General features: G+C 55.6%; 2 protein-coding genes across 5 annotated transcripts in view; one reads left to right on the top strand and one right to left on the bottom strand.

Moving 5' to 3' along the window:
* Positions 1–1,894: 1,894 nt before the first annotated feature.
* LETMD1 (LETM1 domain containing 1) lies at positions 1,895–21,750 on the top strand. 2 transcript variants are annotated; one of them, XM_030554577.1, is made up of 9 exons: positions 1,895–2,217; positions 7,953–8,104; positions 10,066–10,181; positions 10,654–10,736; positions 12,163–12,349; positions 13,244–13,345; positions 13,745–13,897; positions 15,343–15,439; positions 16,984–21,750. In XM_030554577.1, exons 1-9 carry the CDS (start codon positions 1,934–1,936, stop codon positions 17,082–17,084), a joined length of 1,275 nt encoding a protein of 424 aa, XP_030410437.1. In that variant the 5' UTR covers positions 1,895–1,933; the 3' UTR covers positions 17,085–21,750. The 2 variants fall into 2 exon arrangements, with proteins under 2 accessions (XP_030410437.1, XP_030410438.1); XM_030554578.1 differs by having other exon boundaries at positions 1,904–2,217; positions 18,234–21,750.
* CSRNP2 (cysteine and serine rich nuclear protein 2) overlaps positions 20,107–25,024 on the bottom strand; it is a 29,525-nt gene continuing 24,607 nt past the window's right edge. The window contains exons 5-6 of one of the 3 annotated variants that reach the window (XR_003999398.1): positions 21,500–24,484; positions 20,107–20,955 (exon numbers count right to left, since the gene is read on the bottom strand). Coding sequence is in view for 1 of the 3 variants with exons in the window: in XM_030554576.1 (XP_030410436.1) it covers positions 23,612–24,484 (873 nt within the window). In the remaining 2 variants the exon portion in view is untranslated. Of the gene's footprint in view, positions 24,485–25,024 lie in introns of all 3 variants that reach the window. The other 2 variants (XR_003999397.1, XM_030554576.1) reach the window with 2 other exon arrangements.

The following is a 25,024-nucleotide window of genomic DNA, read 5'->3' as shown; positions in this document are numbered from 1 at the left end:
AGTAAGGAATGGGACAAGAAACAGGTGATGGCTGGAGACCTGATTGGGAGTTCCTGGAGTGGACCATGCAGGTGCAATTACTCTGAAACAGTGACACCTGACTCTGATATTGATTCTCTTCTGTGACCACAGACAAGATGTTTCCCCTCTCGGCCTTGTAAATTGGGGAGAACATGCTCTAACTTTGCCAGCAGTCTGTGAATTGCTTGGTGAATGTAAAGCTCACTGAAAATAAAACAAAATGCTACTGAAGTGCTAATTAACTGATATTAAGAAGACTATCCCAGAAGAATGATGCAAAAAGAATTAAAGCCAAATGCTTCCAATGATGCCACTTCCGAGTTTGTTCCTGAAAACAGTGCCAACAGGCCAAACGATATTGTACAAGAACAGCACAATCTACCCCATCTGAGAAAAGGAGAAGCTGTCCATCAAGACATTTATAAGCTTGGTGGGTAAGATGTACAGTTATTATTTGCATAGCATCAACTACAGGTGAGGCACTTGTACCACTTCATTTAGTGATTCCCTTTATTGGCACTTTAGGGAACAAGAAAATCACATCTAAAGAGAGCTGAGGTAACTGAGGCATTCTGGCAGAAACGAGGGAAGGTGGAAGAGTGTGAGAAGGAGGGAGGGAGGGAGAGACAGGCACAATTGGACAGGAAAAGGGACTCATGGAGAAACAGACAAGAGAGAGTTTGACAGGTGGGTTGGAAATTGTTAGACAGTGGAAAGTTCTTGCATGTCTCAAAAGTTTCTGGAGATTTTATTTAGCTCAGCAGTTCTTACAGTAGCACACCCAGTGCCACTAGGGGAAAGTCTCATGCCCTTGTGTGGACACAGATGACCAGACAGCAAGTGTGAAAAGTTGGGACACTCTTTTTTTTGGTGGGGTGGGTATAGTTGCATATATAAGACAAAGCCCCGAATATCGGGATGTCTGGTCACCCTATGTGGATGTGACAGAACATATCTTTTGAAGGCAGGGGAATGGAGTGTAAAGATGCCACTAATAAAAGACATCAAGTTCCTCCTAGGATTAACCCCCCCTTGTGGCTTCATGCTGCACAGGCATAAGTTATCTCTTGGTGTGGCAGGCTGTACAAGTGCTGGCAAAGACCCAAGAAGACAGAAGCTTTGGGTCTCCGCAGACATGGAAATGGCTCGAAGTATGTGTAGGGCATCTTCCACAACATTCAAGGGACAGCCCCTGCCCTGAGGTGCTCACAGTTGGGTATCAGCAAAATTGCATGGCTGGTTATGCAGGGTGGCAATCAGGGTAGAGGAGAGCTCAGAGCATCCTGATCCATGCACAGGCAGAAGACTATCACTTCCCCTTTGGCAGGGACTGGTTCTTCCAAAATGCACCCCAGGGTCTCATGAATAAAAGCGATTGGCACTTCACTCAGCGGGGGTAATATTTGCTGCAGTGAGTCCCACATATGCTGGATGGGGGCTCGGCTCATGTTTCTCCTGTCTTGAGAGGGGATAAGGGCCAGAATACCTTACCCATCCCCATGCCAAGGGAGGGGCCTGCATTGCTCTCCTGCTTTCTCCTCCTGCGTAGGATGCGGGGGAGTGAGAGGCCTTCCCTGGCTATATCCCCCCCCATCTGGTTTACCTCTCCACCTGCTGGGAACACATCCTGCCTTACCACTACCACCCCCCCACCTTGCAGCTGGGGAAGGGCCTGGCTCATCTTCCTGGGAGGGTGGCTCAGCCCCAGCTCCTGCTTCATCCATTAGGAGGGCCTGACCCCACCTTTCCTCCTACTCCCACCCTCCCTTTGGGGGGCTGGAGTGGGCTCAGCCTCTGCTCCCTGCCCATGGACAGACCTAGACCCTAGTTACCCTCCCACCTCCCACTTCCGCCTATCGTCACATGTTCCACCTGCACGGAAGCATGTCCGCCTATAGTCACGTGAGAATAGATGGGCAGGCCCCGCCTTTCCGGCGGCTCCTGCCAATCAGCTCTCGGGCCTGCCCATCGCCTCCCTCCCGCCCTCGCGCCAGTCCAGCCGCGCGATAACCTTTGCCCTTTGTCCCTTAGGGATGACCTTTGCGCCGTTGCCAAGATGGCGCTGTCCAGGCTGGGCTGTGGCCGGGGCGGTCTGCACGGGGGGCTCCTGGGCGTAGGGCCCGTTACCGTCCCCGCCAGCTGGCCGCGCCGGGTCCTGCGCGCGCCCGAGCCGGTCCCCGCCTGGAGGGCGCTGAGGTGCGTGCGGCGACCGGGGGAGGGGCGGGGCCGTTAGTCCCGCCTCGCGCGCGCCCCAGATCTGTGACAGGAGCCCTGGCCGTTGGCCCCTCCCCCCGCTACGCAGGGTGGCCGTTGACACCGCCCGTTGGGCTTTCCCCCTCCTCCTGCCGGTCTCCATGGTGACACCTCAGCCGTGCGCGCTAGCGCCCCCTGTGCCCACGGGCCCCTCCCCCCTCTGCACCCAGCCCCCTAGCGCCCCCTGTGCCCACGGGGCCTTCCCCTGCACCCCGCCCCCTAGCGCCCCCTGTGCCCACGGGCCCCTCCCCCTTCACCCAGCCCCCTAGCGCCCCCTGTGCCCACGGGCCCCTCCCCCCTGCACCGAGCCCCCTAGCGCCCCCTGTGCCCACGGGCCCCTCCCCCCTGCACCGAGCCCCCTAGCGCCCCCTGTGCCCACGGGCCCCTCCCCCTGCACCCCGCCCCCTAGTGCCACCTGTGCCCACGGGCCCCTCCCCCTGCACCCCGCCCCCTAGCGCCCCCTGTGCCCACGGGCCCCTCCCCCTGCACCTCGCCCCTTAGTGCCCCCTGTGCCCACGGGCCCCTCCCCTGCATCCCGCCCCTTAGCGCCCCCTGTGCCCACGGGCCCCTCCCCCTGCACCCCGCCCCCTAGCGCCCCCTGTGCCCACGGGCCCCTCCCCCTGCACCCCGCCCCCTAGCGCCCCCTGTGCCCACGGGCCCCTCCCCCTGCACCCAGCCCCCTAGCGCCCCCTGTGCCCACGGGCCCCTCCCCCTGCACCCCGCCCCCTAGCGCCCACTGTGCCCACGGGCCCTTCCCCCTGCACCCCGCCCCCTAGCGCCCCCTGTGCCCACGGGCCCCTCCCCCCTCTGCACCCAGCCCCCTAGCGCCCCCTGTGCCCACGGGCCCCTCCCCCCTCTGCACCCAGCCCCCTAGCGCCCCCTGTGCCCACGGGCCCCTCCCCTGCATCCCGCCCCCTAGCGCCCCCTGTGCCCACGGGCCCTTCCCCCTGCACCCCGCCCCCTAGCGCCCCCTGTGCCCACGGGCCCCTCCCCTTCACCCAGCCCCCTAGCGCCCCCTGTGCCACGGGCCCCTCCCCCTGCACCCCGCCCCCTAGCGCCCCCTGTGCCCACGGGCCCTTCCCCCTGCACCCAGCCCCCTAGCACCCCCTGTGCCCACGGGCCCTTCCCCTGCACCCAACCCCTAGCGCCCCCTGTGCCACGGGCCCCTCCCCCCTGCACCCCGCCCCCTAGCGCCCCCTGTGCCCATGGGCCCCTCCCCCCTGCACCCCGCCCCCTAGCGCCCCCTGTGCCCACGGGCCCCTCCCCCTGCACCCCGCCCCCTAGCGCCCCCTGTGCCCACGGGCCCCTCCCCCCTGCACCCAGCCCCCTAGCGCCCCCTGTGCCCACGGGCCCCTCCCCCTGCACCCCGCCGCCTAGCGCCCCCTGTGCCCACGGGCCCCTCCCCCTGACCCAGCCCCCTAGCGCCCCCTGTGCCCACGGGCCCTTCCCCTGCACCCCGCCCCCTAGCGACCCCTGTGCCCACGGGCCCTTCCCCCTGCACCCAGCCCCCGAGTGCCCCCTGTGCCCACGGGCCCCTCCCCCTGCACCCCGCCCCCTAGCGCCCCCTGTGCCCACAGGCCCCTCCCCCTGCACCCCGCCCCCTAGCGCCACCTGTGCCCACGGGCCCTTCCCCTGCACCCCGCCCCCTAGCGCCACCTGTGCCCACGGGCCCTGCCCCCAGCCCCCTAATGCCCCCTGTGCCCACGGGCCCCTCCCCCTGCCCCCAGCCCCCTAGCGCCCCCTGTGCCCACGGGCCACTCCCCCTGCACCCCGCCCCCTAGTGCCCCCTGTGCCCACGGGCCCCTCCCCCTGCCCCCTGCCCCCTAGTGCCCCCTGTGCCCACTGGCCCCTCCCCCTGCACCCCGCCCCCTAGTGCCCCCTGTGCCCACGGGCCCTTCCCCCCTCTGCACCCCGCCCCCTAGTGCCCCCTGTGCCCACGGGCCCTTCCCCCCTCTGCACCCAGCCCCCTAGCGCCACCTGTGCCCATGGGCCCCTCCCCCCTGCACCCAGCCCCCTAGTGCCACCTGTGCCCACGGGCCCCTCCCCCCTGCACCCAGCCCACTAGTGCCACCTGTGCCCACGGGCCCCTCCCCCTGCACCCCGCCCCCTAGCGCCACCTGTGCCCACGGGCCCCTCCCCCCTGCACCCAGCCCCCTAGTGCCACCTGTGCCCACGGGCCCCTCCCCCTGCACCCAGCCCCTAGCGCCACCTGTGCCCATGGGCCCATCCCCCCTGCACCCAGCCCCCTAGTGCCACCTGTTCCCATTGGCCCCTCTCCCCGGCACCCAGCCCCCTAGTGCCACCTGTGCCCACGGGCCCTTCCCCCTGCACCCAGCCCCCTAGTGCCCCCTGTGCCCACGGGCCCTGCCCCTGCACCCAGCCCCCTAGTGCCCCCTGTGCCCACGGGCCCTTCCCCCCGGCACCCAGCCCCCTAGTGCCACATGTGCCCATGGGCCCTTCCCCTCTCTGCACCCAGCCTCCTAGTGCCACCTGTTCCCATTGGCCCCTCTCCCCGGCACCCCGCCCCCTAGCGCCCCCTGTGCCCACGGGCCCCTCCCCCTGCACCCCGCCCCCTAGCGCCCCCTGTGCCCACGGGCCCCTCCCCCTGCACCCCGCCCCCTAGCGCCCCCTGTGCCCACGGGCCCTTCCCCCTGCACCCAGCCCCCTAGCGCCCCCTGTGCCCACGGGCCCCTCCCCCCTGCACCCCGCCCCCTAGCGCCCCCTGTGCCCACGGGCCCCTCCCCCTGCACCCAGCCCCCTAGCGCCCCCTGTGCCCACGGGCCCTTCCCCTGCACCCAGCCCCCTAGCGCCCCCTGTGCCCACGGGCCCCTCCCCCTGCCCCCTGCCCCCTAGCGCCCCCTGTGCCCACGGGCCCCTCCCCCTGCACCCCGCCCCCTAGCGCCACCTGTGCCCACGGGCCCTTCCCCTGCACCCCGCCCCCTAGCGCCACCTGTGCCCACGGGCCCTGCCCCCAGCCCCCTAATGCCCCCTGTGCCCACGGGCCCCTCCCCATGCCCCCAGCCCCCTAGCGCCCGCTGTGCCCACGGGCCCCTCCCCCTGCACCCCGCCCCCTAGTGCCCCCTGTGCCCACGGGCCCCTCCCCCTGCACCCTGCCCCCTAGTGCCCCCTGTGCCCACTGGCCCCTCCCCCTGCACCCCGCCCCCTAGCGCCCCCTGTGCCCACGGGCCCCTCCCCCTGCCCCCCGCCCCCTAGTGCCCCCTGTGCCCACTGGCCCCTCCCCCTGCCCCCCGCCCCCTAGCGCCCCCTGTGCCCACGGGCCCCTCCCCCTGCACCCCGCCCCCTAGCGCCCCCTGTGCCCACGGGCCCTTCCCCCTGCACCCAGCCCCCTAGCGCCCCCTGTGCCCACGGGCCCCTCCCCCCCGCCCCCCCCCCCCCTCGCGCCCCCTGTGCCCACGGGCCCCTCCCCCTGCACCCAGCCCCCTAGCGCCCCCTGTGCCCACGGGCCCTTCCCCTGCACCCAGCCCCCTAGCGCCCCCTGTGCCCACGGGCCCCTCCCCCTGCATCCAGCCCCCTAGTGCCCCCTGTGCCACGGGCCCCTCCCCCCTGCACCCCGCCCCCTAGCGCCCCCTGTGCCCACGGGCCCCTCCCCTGCACCCCGCCCCCTAGCGCCCCCTGTGCCCACGGGCCCCTCCCCCTGCACCCCGCCCCCTAGCGCCCCCTGTGCCCACGGGCCCCTCCCCCTGCACCCCGCCTCCTAGCGCCACCTGTGCCCACGGGCCCTTCCCCTGCACCCCGCCCCCTAGCGCCACCTGTGCCCACGGGCCCTGCCCCCAGCCCCCTAATGCCCCCTGTGCCCACGGGCCCCTCCCCCTGCCCCCAGCCCCCTAGCGCCCCCTGTGCCCACAGGCCCCTCCCCCTGCACCCCGCCCCCTAGTGCCCCCTGTGCCCACGGGCCCCTCCCCCTGCACCCTGCCCCCTCGTGCCCCCTGTGCCCACTGGCCCCTCCCCCTGCACCCCGCCCCCTACTGCCCCCTGTGCCCACGGGCCCTTCCCCCCTCTGCACCCCGCCCCCTAGTGCCCCCTGTGCCCACGGGCCCTTCCCCCCTCTGCACCCAGCCCCCTAGCGCCACCTGTGCCCACGGGCCCCTCCCCCCTGCACCCAGCCCCCTAGTGCCACCTGTGCCCACGGGCCCCTCCCCCCTGCACCCCGCCCACTAGTGCCACCTGTGCCCACGGGCCCCTCCCCCTGCACCCCGCCCCCTAGCGCCACCTGTGCCCACGGGCCCCTCCCCCCTGCACCCAGCCCCCTAGTGCCACCTGTGCCCACGGGCCCCTCCCCCTGCACCCAGCCCCCTAGCGCCACCTGTGCCCACGGGCCCCTCCCTCCTGCACCCAGCCCCCTAGTGCCACCTGTTCCCATTGGCCCCTCTCCCCGGCACCCAGCCCCCTAGTGCCACCTGTGCCCACGGGCCCTTCCCCCTGCACCCAGCCCCCTAGTGCCCCCTGTGCCCACGGGCCCTGCCCCTGCACCCAGCCCCCTAGTGCCCCCTGTGCCCACAGGCCCTGCCCCTGCACCCAGCCCCCTAGTGCCCCCTGTGCCCACGGGCCCTTCCCCCCGGCACCCAGCCCCCTAGTGCCACCTGTGCCCACGGGCCCTTCCCCCTGCACCCAGCCCCCTAGTGCCCCCTGTGCCCACGGGCCCCGCCCCCTGCCCCCAGCCCGTTAGTGCCACCGGTGCCCACGGGCCCTTCCCCCTGCACCCAGCCCCCTAGTGCCCCCTGTGCCCATGGGCCCCGCCCCCTGCACCCAGCCCCCTAGTGCCCCCTGTGCCACGGGCCCCTCCCCCTGCACCCAGCCCCCTAGTGCCACCGGTGCCCATGGGCCCCTCCCCCTGCACCCCGCCCCCTAGTGCCCCCTGTGCCACGGGCCCCTCCCCCTGCACCCAGCCCCCTAGTGCCACCTGTGCCCACGGGCCCTTCCCCTCTCTGCACCCAGCCTCCTAGTGCCACCTGTGCCCATGGGCCCTTCCCCTCTCTGCACCCAGCGCCCTAGTGCCACCTGGGCCCATTGGCCCTTTCCCTCTCTTCGTGGGAATGGGCACATCAGCCAAGACATTTAGGAGCTACTGGAGCTTCATGGGACTCTTTTGTAACATGATCTCCTTAGGAGACTATTTGGTTTCCATCTCAGACAGAATGGATCCAACTCTTCTCTCACTCATACTAGTGTAAATTGGAAGAATCTGATTATTTCTGTTGGCCCTGCAACGGCCAAGACCACTGCAAAAAAGAGTTGGACTCCATTCTGGCTCCGGCATCAGTAACAGAAATGTTAATGAAGATGTGATTATTGGGCTAAATTCTGCCCTGAGGTGCACAAATTTAACAAGACAGAATCTGAAGGCAGTGGTGCTGCACACGTTCATCTGAGAATGATTCCATTGCCCTGCAGAATCTTTGTTACCGGCACACTTCAGAAATGAAAACCCTGTAGCGTTTTGTCCCATCTTCCTCATTATGAGTGGTGGGGTTTCCCCCCCGCCTCTCCTCACAGCTACTCAGGCTTTGCATCAAATCAAATCACTTCAGCTCAAGCCCTACATCCCCACAGGGTTTGCTGGAGTACATGTACTTTCCTCTTTACAGCCTCACTGTGCAGGGTATGGGAAGATCACTTGGTTCCTATAAGATTTTGCTGCAAGTTGCTCTTTGTTGCAGGCACCCAGCATGCTGCCTCTCTACAAAGACAAACCCCAAAGCCATCCTTGCTGCTGTCGTGTCACAATTCAAATATGCCAATGGGAAATACGAGAGCTTTTTGGAAAGGACATTCCCTCGCTTCTATGTATTGTATTCAACTTTTCTGAAAGGTAGGTTCTGAGTGGGAGAACTGGTTTCTTTTACCGATTATAGAAAAGGCAGGCTCAAGAATTTTAGACTAAAAATCACTTATTTTTTTCTGTGTTATGAATAATCCTCAAATTATTTTCAAAGCCAATTTTTCAAGTCCTTTAACAATCAACACAGTCTCAGCCTTAACATAGCATTTACTTGTCACTTATGCTTGGTCTTGGCTTTTTTTGCATTTCGTTTCATTCGGCTTGGACAATGAAAATAGACTAGCTAGTTTCACTCTGGTGGTTCCGGCTGTTCAGGTAATTAAGCCTGTGCAGACAAATGTTTTTTAAAAAATTGAAAAACTTCTTAAAACTGTGAAAACTTTTCTATTAAGCTCTGTAAAATCTTTTTTCACAAAACATAAATTTTGTGTCTGAACTGCCCAAAAATGTTGCTTTGAAAACTGCTATTTGTTCTTAACCTTGTAGCAATAATATCCAATGTAGAGCCAGTGACCGAAAGTTGAGGTTAGACAAATTCAGGCGGGTAATAAGGCACACTTTTTAACAGTGAGGGTAATTAACCATTGGAACAATTTACAGAGGGCTGCAGTAGATTCAGCAAAACATCCAATCTTGATTTAAAAATTGTTGGTGCTGGTGAAGGACGTGCTCTAGTTTAAATGGGAGTTAATTTAAGGAAATCCGATGGCTTCTGTTATACAGGATGATCACAATAGTCTCCTTCTGGGCTCACCTATGATATGTTGTTTGGAAAGGCTGGACCAGCTTACTGCGACTAGATATTAACTGTGAGATTTAAAGACTTCTTGTATATCTGAGTCAGAGGTGATAAGGAGGTGCCCTCCCCTAGATAAAAGATCCAGTTTTAGTCACCTCATCGCTAAAAGGATAAAGCAGAAGTAGGAGGGTTCAGTGATGGATAACGAAAGTGACAATTCCACATGGGGAAGAGTAAAAAGGTTCAGATTACTTAGAGAGCAGACAGATAAAAGCTGACATAATAGACAGATATAAGATAACTTTGGTAGGCTTATTTATTCTCCATACAAGACCAAGGGGTCAGCCTATGTACCTGAAAAGCAACAGATTTAAAAGTAATATTTTTAATGCCATTGCAAAATGCATAATTCACTCATATAAGTCATTGCCATAATAGACTAAGGCCACAAGCTTAGTAGGATTCCAAAAAAAGATTCAACCTTTATATGGCTAATGAATGCCTGCTGTTCTAGGATGAGTGTACAGGGGGGGCTTTTCAAAGGGACGAAGGGACATAATGCTTAGGCACTTTTGAAAAATCTTGCCCATAAGAGATATTAGCTCTTGTGTTTTAGAACAGAGGAAGAAACTTCTTGGACACATAAATCCTTAATGCAGAAGTGTCCATTCTGTGGGTTTTATACCTTCCTCTGAAACATCTGCCTCCAGCCGACTCAGGAACAGGAGACCAGATTGGATAGACCATTGGTTTGATCTGCTCTGGCATCTCCTGTTTTGATTTGAGGTCTAAATTTTATGTGTACTGAGGAAGCAGGTAATTGTGTATAACCGCCCTCCCTCCACACACACACACACACACACCCCCTCCAAAAAATCCTGTAATACAGCCTGATGGGCTACTCCAGTCTGCAGACTGTGCTCCAAAAGGTTTTGGGTCAGTCAGGTAACCTGCTCTCGCATTCTGCAGCTGGCTGCAACAGTTGGAAGAGCTGCTGAAATGTTGATGGCTTGGGTTAGATTCTACGTTTTCCAGCCTCTGTTCTCAGTTTTCTCAGACTCTTCTATTCTCTGAATAACTCTGTGTGGAGCGCAGCCTATATGAGACAATATATAAAGTTGTGTTGTATTGCACTCTGCTGCTCAGTAGCCAAACTAAATAAGGATGTAAGGGATTGTGAAGGACATTGTCACGGGATCTCTGGGGCAGAGCACAGCTCCAGGCCTGAAGGTAACATCTGTATTCTGTACAGGATGTCGGACATTGTTTTCGGAAGCAAAGGAAATAAGAAGAATAAAGTTAAACATGTCCCTTAAAAAGATTGATTTTCATCAGCTTCCCTACAGGGAGATGGAAAGACTAAGACAGGTGAGGGCCACCTTTCAGGTTCCTGTTTTTTACTCTGGTATCTGTAAGTTACACTGAATTTCTCAGAAACCATCAAGCATTTTACTACGCTGTCCCACGCAACTGGCAACCTTGTTTAGTGACTTACACCTCTTGTGATGCCAGGACAGAGAGAATGCCCTGCTTTTAGAAGGGGGATCTGCTGTTGTGACTGCATAGAATCTCTATTCTTTCTGTGAAGGGAGGGTCAAGATACACACTTTAAACCCGCTCCCCCCCCAATAGCATGGTGGTTTTACAAAGTTGGGTATTTAAGCCAAGGCAGCTTGGCAGTTTGCTCTGGCCTATAATATTCCTGCCACTTACAGAGCATTTCTTATTGAGAGCAGGGTTAGAATGCTGCTGGCTGATCTGAGACAGTCTATCAATCAGTTTTTACTGCATTGCTATAACTTGCTATCAGGTCATAACTGTTGTTTTAATTTTTGGTCAGTTTCGCAGGGACCTGATCAAGGCCATTCCTATTGGGCTTCTCGCCCTTCCACCTTTTGCCAACTACTTGATCTTTTTGCTGATGTAAGTATGTCCTTTACCGAGCCTTTAAAACATTGTTGAACATCCTGTTGCCAAGTCCTTGCCCTGAATAGTCACCATGCAGCGGCTCAGATGGTAATTGAAGCAATTAGTCAGTGGAGCTGATCTTTCTCTTTGGGCTTCTTTCTTCTCTTGTCTCTCAGCTGACACTTGTACTATTCCTGGCTGTCTGATGAGAGGGTTTGCTACAGAACAGCTGTCTTTGTTCCTCTGGAGACTAGTTTTTGCAGCAGTTGAAGCTATACTCATATTAATGGAAAATGATGTTTCTGAGCCTGATTTTTTTCCCCCCGATATAGTTTTTCAGTTGTCTAAATGGAGCAAGCGCAAGAGGGAAGAATCATTAACTACTTGTTCATCTGCAGACAACTCATCACCTAGACGTCATGAACTAGATGGAATCTGAATGTTTTCTATCTGAATGGATTTCTCCCTTCAGTATAGATTAAACGTTCCCATTTCTGTACTAACCTCTGTAAAAATCCAGTACCTTGGATCTCTTGGAGCATTCTGCTCTCACCACATTAGCGCATGCTCTGGGCCCCCTCGTTTCAAAAAAGAAATCCAGATGAACAAACCAAACAGCACTGATTTTGTCTGGGGAGATTTCTGCTGCATTCTAGGTACCTACCCACACTATTAATTCCTTCTTTCTAACCCTAAGAACAGTGCAAACTTTATATTTATTGGCATTTACATGGTGCTCATCACTGTAGAATCTGAGTATGTCTTCAGTAAACAGCGCCATGGACACTTGACTGTAAAAGTGGCCTGCTCACATGTGTCCATGCCGTCTGACTTCTTTCCTAACCACCCCACCCAGATAAGTGATCCAGTTCCCTTCCCGGATGCTACCCTCCACTCCTAAGCACCTGGAATGCCCCTCCTGCTAGCTAACCCTCCCAGCTCCTTGCACAGTCCTGGCTAGACTATGTTGTGCTTTGTGGGTTAAAAGATATAGCCAAATGACTGACAGATTAGTTATCTGGTGTCTTAATGGAAACTAAGGACTTATCAGTGAGGTTTCTGCGTCATCAGAGCGCTGGAGATCTTTATACCTGCATACTGGTGGTCCTGGATCACAGCCGAGGGCTAGCTGGGATTAGTTGGAGCTGCTTCTTAACCGGCCACAGGGCAGGCTCTTCCCTATGCAAGGGGCTGAGTGTGCCACTTCCGTGGAGCTCCCAGATCTGGACAGAAGGAACTGGGAATCAAGCCCCGGTTTGCCACATCAGAGACAGAGCAGGTCCCAGAACACTCACAGCGTGTCTCCAGTTTGACAGGGCAAGGCACAATTGCTAGGCCACCAGCCTGGCCTGTGACTGCTGAGTGTTGGATTTTGTGTCTCTGCAGTGTCCCTGTTTGTGAAGTTCAGTGAGTCACCTCTGGGTGACCTTTTCTTTCCAAGGTACTTGTTCCCAAGGCAACTGTTGATACGCCACTTCTGGACCCCAAAGCAGCAGTTTGAGTTTCTGAACATTTATCATGGTATGCGGAGAGAGGTGTACCCAGAAATCATTGATGGCTTAGAGCAGGTGACTCGTTTTATAGCTGATCAGCAGCTCCGAGACCAGATGCAAGAGCTCTGCACCAAGGTAAGTAACACAGGGCCTCCTTGCCCCCTCTGGAACACCAGAGTCAGCTGCGTCTTATCATTCGTTTATAGCCTTGCTGGCTGCTGAGTTAACCTGGCTGGCACATGGGATCAAATTGTGCCTTGAACCACACTCCGTGTAACCGCACTGGGGTCAGTGGAGGATTTGGCCTGTAGTTTTGGAGGGATTTTCTACATCTGAAACATGGAGTTTGTCTGCTAGAATAGGAGTCCCATCCAGCAGGTTTAGGATTCTGACTCTGATGGGGATTGAGCCTACGTTTGTGGGTCATCCTAAATCTCAAATACTTTTCAAGAGGACTGGCCTCTCATTTCTTGCCCTCCAAGCTTCCTTGGCTTCATTTGCTGTCCATGGGCAGACAAATCCCCCTGAATTTTCATTGCTCTAACCCCACAAAAAGGAAACCGTCTAGATCTGTTCCACCTGAGGCAGTTACAGAGATGAATCCAGAGGTCCTTAAGGGGCAGAAAGGCTGCCCTTGTGCTAATAGGTAGGTAGGAACCCAGTTTGGGAGGTGGAAGAAGTGAAACCCTTTTACGACAAGCAGAAAAGTGCCCAGGTTGCATTGGGGTTTGGAGAGACGGGATGGGGGCATGTGGTCACCCAGAGTGGCTGGTCCAAACAATTCAATGGAGACCATCTGAGCGGAGAGGCATTTCTGCTTTGCCGTAGGCTGAGAGTAATATGGCAGCACACGGCATGCCAATGCCACCATGGCTGGCACACAGAAATGCTGAGAGAACAAGGTCAGCGACTTACCCTTTGGACACAGATGGATTTCCAGGGGTCCTGCTGAGTCCTCAGTAGCTGGGGTCAAACGAATCATCTGTCCATGGGCAGTATCATGAGCAAAAAAATCTTTGGCTCTCCAAGGTGCAGAGCGGTTCTCATCCAGAGGTGGCGAAACTCCTGGCCGTGAGAAGCTTGTTTGTAGGACATCCTCTGGGTCTGCAAAGGCTGCGCGTTTGGCAAGTGGTAAGTGCCTCTCCCCGCAGAGGCTGTCTGTGTTAGTGGTTAAGGAGAGAGCTGGGATTGTACATACTGCTGAGTGCTGAGGCAGCTTGTTGAACTCTGAATATTCACAAAGCAGCCGGCTGCTGTTTCACGACACCCTCTGCCCACTGCTTGCTGAAGGCCTTCTCAGTACTGCCATGAGGCTAAAAGGCTTGGTCAAGGGAGATGCTCTTAGCCAAGGCTAACCTCACCTCCAAGTCTGAACCTGTCAGGGACGATCATCGCCAGTAGCTCAGCCTGGATTAGATCTCAGGGTTCTCTGAGCTCTGCCCACTATCCCATATTGCCTCCTTGGATCTTAGCAAGTTTCCTTGAGACGTCATAGATTTTTCTTGCCCTGCTTTTCACTCCCTGCCACAGAAAGCCTTGAGCCGGGTCCTGTTTCTGACTCCTCACTTGCCGATCTTCGTCCTGAGATACCGGCTGCGAAGCCACATGTTGGAGCTGCAGCATCTGGACCAAGCCATGCTGAAGCTGGGAGTGAGCGAACTGTCTGAAGAAGAAGTGAAAATGGTAAGACCGAGTCCCCTTTCACATTGTGCCGGCCAGCTTAAAAAAATCTGAGACTCCCAGAATCTTGTTAGGGAGAACTAGATACACTGTTGGGTTTTTCCCCCTCTTGCTCGTTAGCAAAGAGCCTTGTGTGACAGCATCTCTGTGGTGGAATATGATTTGCTGTGTTATGAATCACTCGCTGTTTCTCCTGTTCTGTCTATGTCAGTGGTTCTCAAACTTTTGTACTGGTGACCTCTTTCACATACCAAGCCTCTGAGTGCGACTCTCCCCCGCTTATAAATGAAAAACACTTTTTCATATATTTAACACCATTATAAATGCTGGAGGCAAAGCAGGGTTTGGGGTGGAGACTGACAGCTTGCAACCCCCGAGGGGTCCTGACCCCCAGTTTGAGAACCCCTGGTCTACATCAAAGAAATACTATTCAGGCTCAGATCCCTGCTGATAACTTGGGGCTTGGTCCTGCACTCCTGACTCAGGCAAAATGCACAGTGAAGTCAAGCAAGGATTGCAGGATCAGGCCCTGTTTGTTCTGCTGCTTAGCTAGTGCTGGGGAAGAGAGGAAAGTGAGTCACTAAGTTTAAATCACTCAGCTCTAGAGATGTACAAAGAGCCAAGAAGAAATGCACGAATCAGTGGGTTTCCCTGCTTGAAGTGTATGTATGGAGGAGGATAGTTGTGCCATGCCTGGGCCCCACAAATAAGCCTCTCTCAGCAGAGGGAGTAGGGAGGGACTGGAGGTGAGGGGCAGGCTTCTCCCATCTCATGTGTGAAGCAACAGCACTAGAGAAACCACATGGTGTTTTGGTCCATTTAAAGCTGTATTTATCCAAATGCCCCCAAACTGTAACTGAGTCAGAGAATTAAGCCTATTTCTTCCCCTCAGAAATAACCCAGGTGCATTGTGAATACACCTGCCAGCAGGGAGTCAGGCTTCAGATGAGAGTTAGTGTACAGGGGACGAGAGGAGCACCAGTGTATTGCTTCTGAAATTGACTAGTGCTCTGACTACACTTCAGAGGGGTCTAGAGTTGCAGTCCTGCCTGCCTTAGTGTAAATGCTTGAGCTTCACTTCCAGCAGAAGAGAGGGAGTATAAGGCAGGCACTGTCGGAATCCTTCTAGTGGAGGGCCAGAGCAGAGCTGGATTACATGGCCCTGTGCTGTTCCTGCCCCTCACTCTCCATGTAGGGGCATGCTGGGGGTAGAAGGGAAGCAGGTGGAGTACTCTGGCGATTCTAGGCTGTGAAGCAGCAATGGGGCTGCTCTAACTTACACGGGGGACCAGAGCAGCCCATGGTTTAAAGCCACTTTTGTCCCCTACTTCGTGGGAGGCTCAGTCCAGACTCTGGCCACTTGCGTTCAGTGATACCCACTGAAATGAAAGCTCATCTGGCTGCACACGCCTGCCGCGACACTTGCTTTTCTCTCCTGTGGTCATTAGGCTTGTTATGTCCGTGGCCTGAACTCCACCCACCTCAGCTCATCCGAATGCCAAAAATGGCTGAAGCAATGGGCGAAGCTCTCCTGTGAACTGAAAGGTAAGACTAGTAGAGCTCAGCCAGCTGGCTGTCTTGGCCGTTTCTTCCTCTTGTGTGCGATAGATCCCGTAGGGCTGACCTCAGCCAATGCATCCATGGATAAGCTGAGTTCTGAGCCACTTACTTTAGGTGAGACCTTGAACCGAGTTCTGGCTGGTCTGTTGGGACCTTGAGCACGGTGTCCTTCCGTAAGGTTATGGTCTTGCTGTGGTGTCCTGGGACCCACTGAAATCCTTGGGCTTGGGAGAGCCCAGGTTATGCGTGTGTTTTAACAGAGAAGAGAGTTCATGCTGCAGGACGCTCAGAGGCAGAGTGTAGTATTGTAATCTTGTGTCTCCTTGGCAGCGCTGAGTGCAGGTACATGGGGAAGAGGAACAGACTTTCAAAGAAGAGTTTCTCAGTATATGAAGAGACAAACATTCAGACAGCTTCAGCTGGGCCAGGCCAGTGCATTAGTGCAGCTTCTGGGGGTATTCGGCCATGATGTGTGCTAGGGAGGCTGAGCGGCGATGGAGCACATGGCCGAAAGCACTGCAGTCTCCAACCTAAAACAGGCAGTCTAAGGGCTTGTCTACATCAGAAAGTTGCAGCGCTGGTGAGGGAGTTACAGCGCTGCAACTTTGAAGGTGTACACATCTGCAGGGCATCACCAGCGCTGCAACTCCCTGTTTGCAGCGCTGGCCGTACTCCCGTTTTGTCTCGGGTGTAGAGGATCCAGCGCTGGTGATCCAGCGCTGGTAATGCAATGTAGACACTTACCAGCGCTTTTCTTGACCTCCGTGGAAGGAGGAAGCCTCTGGTAATCAAGCTGGTTTCCTTTCCCGGTTTGCTCTCTCGGTCCCGGAGCCAGCCAGCAAACCGCAGGGAAGGAGACCTGCTTGCTCGGGGTTCCGGGACCGAGAGAGCAAACCGGGAAAGGAGACCAGCTTCGCCGCGGTTTGCTCTCTCGGTCCCGGAACCCCGAGCAAGCAGGTCTCCTTCCCTGCGGTTTGCTGGCTGGCTCCGGGACCGAGAGAGCAAACCGCGGCGTTCCCGGTTTGCTCTCTCGGTCCCGGAACCCCGAGCAAGCAGGTCTCCTTCCCTGCGGTTTGCTGGCTGGCTCCGGGACCGAGAGAGCAAACCGCGGCGTTCCCGGTTTGCTCTCTCGGTCCCGGAACCCCGAGCAAGCAGGTCTCCTTCCCTGCGGTTTGCTGGCTGGCTCCGGGACCGAGAGAGCAAACCGCGGGGAAGCTGGTTTCCTTTCCCGGTTTGCTCTCTCGTCCCGGAACCCCCCTTGAAGCCGCCCAACAGCGCTGCAGTGTGGCCACATCTAACACCACTTGCAGCGCTGGTTGCTGTAAGTGTGGCCACTCTGCAGCGCTGGCCCTATACAGCTGTACTAATACAGCTGTAACAACCAGCGCTGCAAAATTTTAGATGTAGACATGGCCTAAATGGAGTATGTTCCGAGGCTGGCTCCCTGGGGGAACTGCATCCCCCCAGTTAGTGGGTTAGGATCAGCCCATTTAGTACAGCTTCTAACCTCTCCCTTTCTCTTCTCACAGCTAGCTGGAGAGGAGCTGGCCTCTGCCCTGCTTCCAAGAGCGAGATTGATATTTCCCCTCCCCCATGCCTGTGTCCTGAGTGTTACTGTGGCTTTAGTTAAAATACTAAATTCTGCCACGACTGCTGGCCAGAGTGATCCTCTCCCTTCCTCAGATGAGGCAGGAGAGTCTCTCAACCCATGAAATCTGTGCAAACAAATGAACAGCTTTTCTTCTGGAATCATTTGATTCTTGCTGGCCCCCGCTCAGTATCCGCAGGTGGGGTTTGCCAATCCGTTACCTGCTGCCAGCTCCTCCCTCACAACCTGTCAGGTTTCTGGGGAGCAGAGCTGGAATTTTAAAACCTCAAGGAATGAGGCAAAGGGTTTCGGACTCTGTATCATGGTGACACTGAGCTTCTCTTCAGGGCAGAACTGAGCTACTGTGTCCAAAGGGGCTTGGCCAAGCTGTCTGCCATCTGGCAGGACTGTCACTCAGAGAATGGCACAGAAAAGCTGAACAGGAGTGCTGGCAGCTGGTCCTGCTGCAGATTGACAGGGCAAACCTATGGAGTCCCTGGCATGAATCTGTGGCCCAGCTGCCATGGTGGAGGCTGCAATTCTCTCCTTGGGCTAGTGTTTCCCTTCAGATGGGCTAGTGCAGATGTAGACAACTTTTGCTTTTGTCAAACATGCTGCTGCTCTCTTCCCAGCTAGCCTCAAGCACTGTTCTAAATGTATGGTGTGGGGGTGGGGGTGGGGAGGAGAATTGTCCCGGCTGCAGGTTTGTGATTATTGCACTGTGTAGGTGTTGCCCCTGCCTCTTAGTGAGGATTTGATGTAAGAGCCAACTAGGAATTTGTCCTGCCCAGCCAGTGCTGGTGAAACATGAGGCTGACCTTTCAGCCCCTGCATTGTTCATGGGTGTAGTAGGGTTCATTACACAGCAGGTGTACAGCCGAGCCGGATGTCAGGAAAACTTGTATCAGACCTTCTTGATGGTGCTGTGGTGCTCTAGAGGGACAGAGCAGCTGGCACAGGGGCCCGGGTGAAATGTGATCCTGCACTGCTGCTGTGTCCCACCACTGCCAGTCTGTCAGCCATCCAGTGAGCCCTTATGGTACTTTAGCTGGCACCTGCTACCGTTTCCTCTCACCTCCAGAAATGCCTTCTGCTAGGGCCAGGGGGTGCCTGCCAACAGTAACACACACAGGCTGGGGACTCCCGAGAGCTGGCTCTGGAGGTGTCCAATAAACGTGATTCTGTTTTCAGATTCGGAGGTCTCGCTCCTGGCACACAGTATGGTCTTACTGTCCACCAACTACCTCGGGGCCAAGGAGTGACGGCACAGGTACCGACGGCAACTGTCAACCTCTTTCTAGTGCTGGTGGTTGCAGCAGGATAGTGGTTTTTTTGCTTGCATTGCAGGACGAGGGCTGGACTTTAGCAAGAAACTCCTTGCTTTTTGCCTGCCGACCTAGCTCTAAACCATACAGCAGCAAAGGGTAAAACCCTGCCAGAGCCGAGTGCTGCAAGCATATTTACCTTAGACACAGTCAAGTCCCTGAGAGCAAGAACTTGCTGTGGCTCCATCACTAGGTGGTAGAGTCCATAGTTTTTGAATGTGTAAGACTGGCCCTTGCTGGGGCTGGGAATGATGCTGCAATTCTGAGCCACGCAGACTCCAATGCTCTTCTGTCATTTTCCAAAAGAGACCACGCTGAGACACAGCCAGGAGCCTGGGCTGTGCTATTATAGCCTCAAACGGTGGCACTTAAAATGTAATCCTGTCCAGCGGGAGTGCTTCTCTTCCCTGGATTTGTAAATGTCCCCTGGGAGGCTCCCACTGGTAACTTAGAGCAGTGGGCATTATCTAGCTAGGTTCCTTGTTGCTCCAGGGCCCGTGAAGAGTCACCAGGCTGGAGCAGTGCTTTGTTGTTTTTCTTGTTACGTTGTTATAACTTTATTTACTATGTTGTTTTAGGAATAAGGTGAATTTTACTAGGAGGGGCTGTGGGGGGAGCACCTTAGTTGCCAGGGGCTTTATAAATGACCTTGCCCCTTCGGCCAGTGATATGCCTTAATGTTGAGGATCCATGTTTTGTTCAGTTGTCTTTAGTTCACAGCAGCACCCTGCTAATGTTTGAGACTGTTCTTCTCTGCCTTAGCTGACTGCTAGGAAGAGATATAGGCCGGATAGGAACAGTCACCACTTTCAAACTTGGCCACTCAATAACTTAACCTGATTTTCAGTTTCTGAGCCTCTGCTGATTTCAGGGGAAGCTGGAGGAGCCCCTCTGAGGCTCAGGCCACTTTGAAAATGGTGCCCTAGAGCCTGCTGCCATCGAAATAAACAGCAAACAGCACTTACCTGTTAAGAACAGTCTCAGCTTCATTTTGTCAATGGAGGGATTTAAGTTCTGCCTAATCAGTTTTTAGACTTGAACTTTCTGCTCAGTGTGAGGATTTTGGAGCCAGAAGTTTGGTCAACTGGAGCTCCACCCCTGCACACCTGAATGTCTTGTGGCAGAGGCTGCAAGTTGAGTTTAAGGGATTTTTAAAAAAGTTATAACTAGTGTCTTAAGTTATTTATGGCAGTAAAAATGCATGAAATGTCTGTCTTAAATCTGTGGTACCCTTACATAAATATTCCATTAAAGACAACTGCTAAGGAAAGGTCTCTGGTGCATTTTTAAAATTAGAGCCTGTGTGGTGTCCAGTTAGTCTCCCAGCACCTGTAACTCTAATTAAGATAGCTGAGACTTGAGCCCTGCGCTCAGATTTTAAAGCAGCATGATGACATGTCTAGGATGACTAACCCATAGGATCACATGAGCTGTTAAAGCCCCACTACTCTATTTTTCATAGACTATGTCCCATTAATAAACCAGAGAATATTAAGCTGCAGTCTAAGTAAACAGCCTTTGTTTGTTTAGCTGGAAATATTAGCCGGCCTTCAGCATAGACAGAGACCACATGGCAATTCCTGGAGGTGTGCGATGGTTACTTCACAAACAGACCTCCCTTCTCTAATCTGCTTGAATTAGGGTCAAACAGACCACAGCAGGAGTTCCTGTCCAGTGGCTCGGGGTAGCTTAAACCATATGCTTTTATCCCCTTTGAGATGAGAACACAAGGACTGGAGGCAAGTTTGAGCATTTATTTATTTTTACACTTAAATATTCTCTTTAAATACAGCGTTATCACAATGAAAAGAACCTAAAAGGTCAAAAAAAATGCAGAGGACCTGACAAGCTTTGGATTCACACTGAAAATCCCACCTGTATACAGTGTGTGAGAGGAGACTGGAAAAGTCACTATTTAAATCCAAAGAGGAGCAGGGGCTAGAACCAAAATGTCTCCGCTTGGGAACAGGCAACAGCTCAATAGCACCAGAAGTGAGATGGGCTGTTGGGTTTACGACATGGCTAACAGAAGTGGTTGAGGAGGAGACAGTGCAGTACCAGCATTAGTGTCACAAAGTGTGGGGGGGGAAGGGGGGAGGGAAAAGGCCAAAATGCACGTTCATTAGTTATCTTTGTAAAAATAGAATAAATCCTATTAGTTCTTTGCTTAGCGCCAGAGCCCCCATCCGAACTGCTGCCCTAGGCTGCTTCTGTAGTTTCATTTAAAGCAGTCCAGCCTCTGGTCATCCTCTGTATTTCCACATCACCAGAAGGCCCCAGCCTAGTTTCATTTGCTTCTGTAACAAAGGGTTTGGATACAAACCAAGAAGGGAACTTTAGTATCAAAGATTTTACCTATTCAATGTCACCAGGCAGAACCACTCTCTCTCTCCCTCGCAGAGGAGAGCTGCCCTGCTTCTCCTAGGAGCAGACGACATGTCCAAAGCCCTTACAGATACATGCAGGAGTCAGGCTGGCAAATGGCCAATCCACAGTTACTCAACACCTGAGCAACACACACAGCCAGTTGTGTGAAGCAGAGGGAGTTCTCCTCCTCCTGGCACAGGTGACGATTATTCCATGGGGGCCTGGGGAGTGAGAAGAGCTTTAGTCTTTACCTGTGGGTTCAACTAACCTCCTCCTACTCACTGGCAGCACCATCTTGGAATGCTGGGGGGGGAGGGGGAATTCTCCCCGCTAAAGGCTTCAAAGGGATCTACCAGGAAAAGGTGTGAATGGTTCATTCCTGACTCTGCTGGGTACAGGTCAGCCAAGGGGTGAAGCTCAGAGCGCTCAGCAGCTCTCCTACTGCAAGAATGACTTTTAAAGCCTTGCTGTCCCAGAGGAAGGGGATTGGCTGTGGAATTAAGGCAACAAAAATGGGGGGAGGGCAGTGTTTTGGCTGTCTACAGGAGATGCCCAGCTGTGGGGCACCAAGTGCAAGATTCAGCAGCCTGGTTAGGGACCCACTTTTGAAAGGACAGCTGCCCTGGGGGTGGGCCGGCCAGCTCCATCTATTCTACAGCACCCAACTTTATAGCTCAGAGTGTGGAATTTGGAAATAGAGAATTTAGTGATTTCATTTGTGCCCTTCCCCTAGTAACAAACCAGGGAGAGAAGAAACATCAGCACCTGCACCAGTGTGAGCTGTTCTTGTCCATTTCTCACAGTCATGGTGATGGGGTTGTGCTCATAGCCCCAGCAGGCAGGCGAGGGGACTGCGTGGCTGATGTTTAAGGATACATGGACACTGAGGCCAGAGGAGGTTCACAGTCTAAACCAGAGAGGAAAAGCTAGTTTGCTGACACAACGTTCGCTGCACCAGGAAAAAAAAAAAAAAAAAAGTCAGGCAGCAAGTGGATTTTAAATACCAGTCACCAAAACACAGTAGGCGCCCAAGCCCTGTTCACCTAGAGATCCAGCAAGGTGTTAACATGTAGCCAACCCACCACTGACTACTTCGTATCCTTCCAGCACTCTTAAGAAATCTGTAATGGAACAGAGTGACATGGACAAGATTGTTGTGGGAGCCTGGCAGGCTCCAGGCATCTGAAAGAGAAGGGGAAGGTATTTCTGCTCTCCGCAGAAGTTTTGTGCTGCAGTTGTGCTGGGTCCTGGCCCTTTAGAAAGTACAGTGCAGAGAAATACAGCTGGGTTCTCCTTGGGCCAAGAGAATGAGGGGACTCAGGAAGGGGTCTGTACCAGCTTATCATCACAGAAGGAAAGATGCCTGTGAGTTTAGGGAGAAAAGTGCTTTTGCTACCTGCCTGGAAGGCAGGGTTGATGGGCTGTTAGGACAGAAAATTGTGGCAGTTTTGAGAAGATTTAGTCTTTTCCCCTGAGTCTGGGGGAAATGCTGGGGCTTATTAGAATGATGATGATGTGCCTCCCTGCACCAGGCTGGGATGCAAGCCCAGAGCACAAGCACCTTCTCTGCCACCAACATATTGCACCTTTGCAATCTCTGCTGAATTCACAGACAGCCCTAGTAGGGAAAGGGCCAATTTCTTCCAGCGACTGAAAGATTTGCTGCTCACTCAGTCACCCAGGGCTGCAATTCCATTGCATACAACCCTCTTGCCCTCCAGTTCAGACTGAGCCAGGACAGAGGATTGCTATTAAGTGACTGGGTGGCAGGAACCTTTTTTTTAGATGAGCACATGGATCATGTTCTTGGTCCTCCCCCTCTCACTCCACTTCCTGTGCAATTAAAACAGAAAACATTGACATGATTAGGAAACAGGTAGGTAGCACCCCCCCCCCCCATCTCCACCAGGTTACCAGTCTTTACCATCCAACGTTCATACGTCCACAGAGAAGAGCAATTCCGTTGGAGGAGCCCAGGTCCAAAGAGGGAGCTCCCAGAGGGGTTTGCCACAGCCCAGCACAGGGACTGTAGTGTCAGTTACAGGCAATGGGTCACAGAATGACCCAGTAAACATTCAGCACATTAAAAAAAAAAAAAAAGTCGGGGAGGCCAGGACAAAGTTACTGCCGAGCAGGAGACTCTAAGCTGGGTGTTGGTTTGTAAAATGGCTGCATGCCGAAAGAGGAAACGTAACCAGTCGTGGAGGATGACTGATCCACAGAAAGCCATCTCTCTGGGGTAGGGTACGGGTGGCAGCTACCAGGGGAGAGCGCGGAGAGCCCAGGCTGTTCTGCTGCTGGGGTGGGGTTCAGACAGGAGGTTCCAAGGGCAAGTGCTGAAGCAGACGGCACGGTAGGAATGTTGTCAGTTTCACCTGGGAGGAGAAGCAGGATGGAGACTCTGCCACACAAACACATTCGATATCACGGGGGGGAGGAAGCAACCACGGAAAGACGTCCCTGCTGCCCTGCAGGCCAAGTCCGGTGCTCGAAGGGGAGGAACAAGAGGCAGCTTCGCACTATTGCTTATAGGAGACAGACACAGATTCACATAGGATGGTCCCGGGGGGGTGGAGGGGGGGGAGAGACACCCAGTTCCACAAATGGGAGGGAGCTCAGCTGAGCCTCCTCCCTCATCTGGCACATAGAGCAGCACCTCCAGTGTTAGATGTGGTGCCCCACCCTCTCGGAAGAGGGAGCCTCTCAAGAGGCTACCACAAGCGCTTGGTTTAATTGGTTTCCTTTGAAATCATACAAAGCAGCCTGGCTCCCACCCCCGATACCAGTTAAATAATCCTCAGCGGCAACTGCCACTTGATAAAATATCTGTCAATAAATAGACATCAGTTAAAGCTCCTGGAGGGGCCAGGGGCTGGGTCACACAGCCAGGGCGGGCCCCAGGGAGTGCTCCTCCGGGGAAGGCAGCTCACACACACTCTCCAGGGCCTGCTCCAGTCCAGACGACGGAGCGTTTGTACGGAACGGAGGAGCTGCGGCTGCCCTGCAGCTCTCGTGGGGTGGGGAGGGCTCCAGAGACAAGGCGGCTACTTTCCCTGTCTCCGTCTTGCTTGGGGCCACGGCTCTGCTGCAAGGCATCAGCGAGGCCATGGGGACGGAGAAGATGCTCAGATCCTTCTCATTCGTGTAAGGAGAGGGCATCTCCGACTCCTCCGTGCCACTCTCCCCCTTCACCCCCAGCACGGACCTTTGGTCCACCTGGTAGTACACCACCGGCCCATTGTTCAAGTAGGATTGGTCGCCCCCAGCCGAGGCTGCCTGCTCGGTGCTGTCTGCGAAGCACAGAACAGACGAGCCCGGAGGGAGCTGGGCTTGAATGAGGATAGGCGTGGGTAGGCCTGGACACAGCCCCTCAGGCACAGCCAGAGGCTCCTCAAGGATGCACACTCCTAAGCTCTCTATGTTGGCGCCACTGGAGTCTTCCTCAGCCTTCAGCCTCTCCAGCTCCTCCGCTGTCTGCAGGTGCATGACAGCTGTCTCGTTCTCTGCCATGAACTCCTGGAAGTCTTGCGTCTCCGAGGGCTGCGTTCCCAGCCAGTCGTTGCCGGAGCTGTGCAGAGACTCCTCCTCCAAGGCCTGGGGCCGGCTCACCTGCCGCTTGTTCTCCAGCTCCAGCTTCATGATGGTGTGGAGATAGTGAGTCCGCACCCGGATGGGATTAAATTCTATTCGCCCGGCCATGTTCCCACAGCCGTCCCTGGAGCAGCCACACGGGAAGGACATGCGATCCACCTGTGAGTAAAGGGAAGGGCAGTGAGACTGTGGCTAACAACAGGGGGACATGGCCTGGTATGAGCACCTCTCCGGCTCAGACCTCAGCTAAAGGAAACATGCATAGGGTTGTGTCTGCCACCGCACTACAACCATTAACTGGCCCACAAGTGCAGCTCCCACCCCCCGTCACCCCGCCAGAACCCCTGAGGCTAATGCCTGGTCCTTCCTGGAGCTCCACATCCCCAGCCAAACCTGGGGAGTGCAAGGTGACCCTGCGGCATCTGCCTGTCTCTTCCCACCTGAGCACATGGCTAAGAGGGACTGACAGGTGATGGGGTGGAGGGCACATTGTTGTGGCTCTCAGACGGGAGGGATCGCTGGACAATGGCCAGCAGATGCACTGCTTGGTCCCCCTGCACCCAGCCCAGGACAGTGTGGCTAACCAGGAACCCCCTTCCCTGCCCCCCCAGGTGTCTCACCATCATGGGAACAAATGCCCAGTGAGCAGGACGGGACGGGCCACCCTAACAGCAGGTCTGGCCCTTTACTCATGAGAAT

This window comes from Gopherus evgoodei, chromosome 3 (assembly GCF_007399415.2).
Source record: "Gopherus evgoodei ecotype Sinaloan lineage chromosome 3, rGopEvg1_v1.p, whole genome shotgun sequence".
Lineage (NCBI taxonomy): Eukaryota > Metazoa > Chordata > Testudines > Testudinidae > Gopherus > Gopherus evgoodei.
Note: the sequence above shows the minus strand (reverse complement) of the source record. Positions and strands in the feature narration are given on the sequence as shown.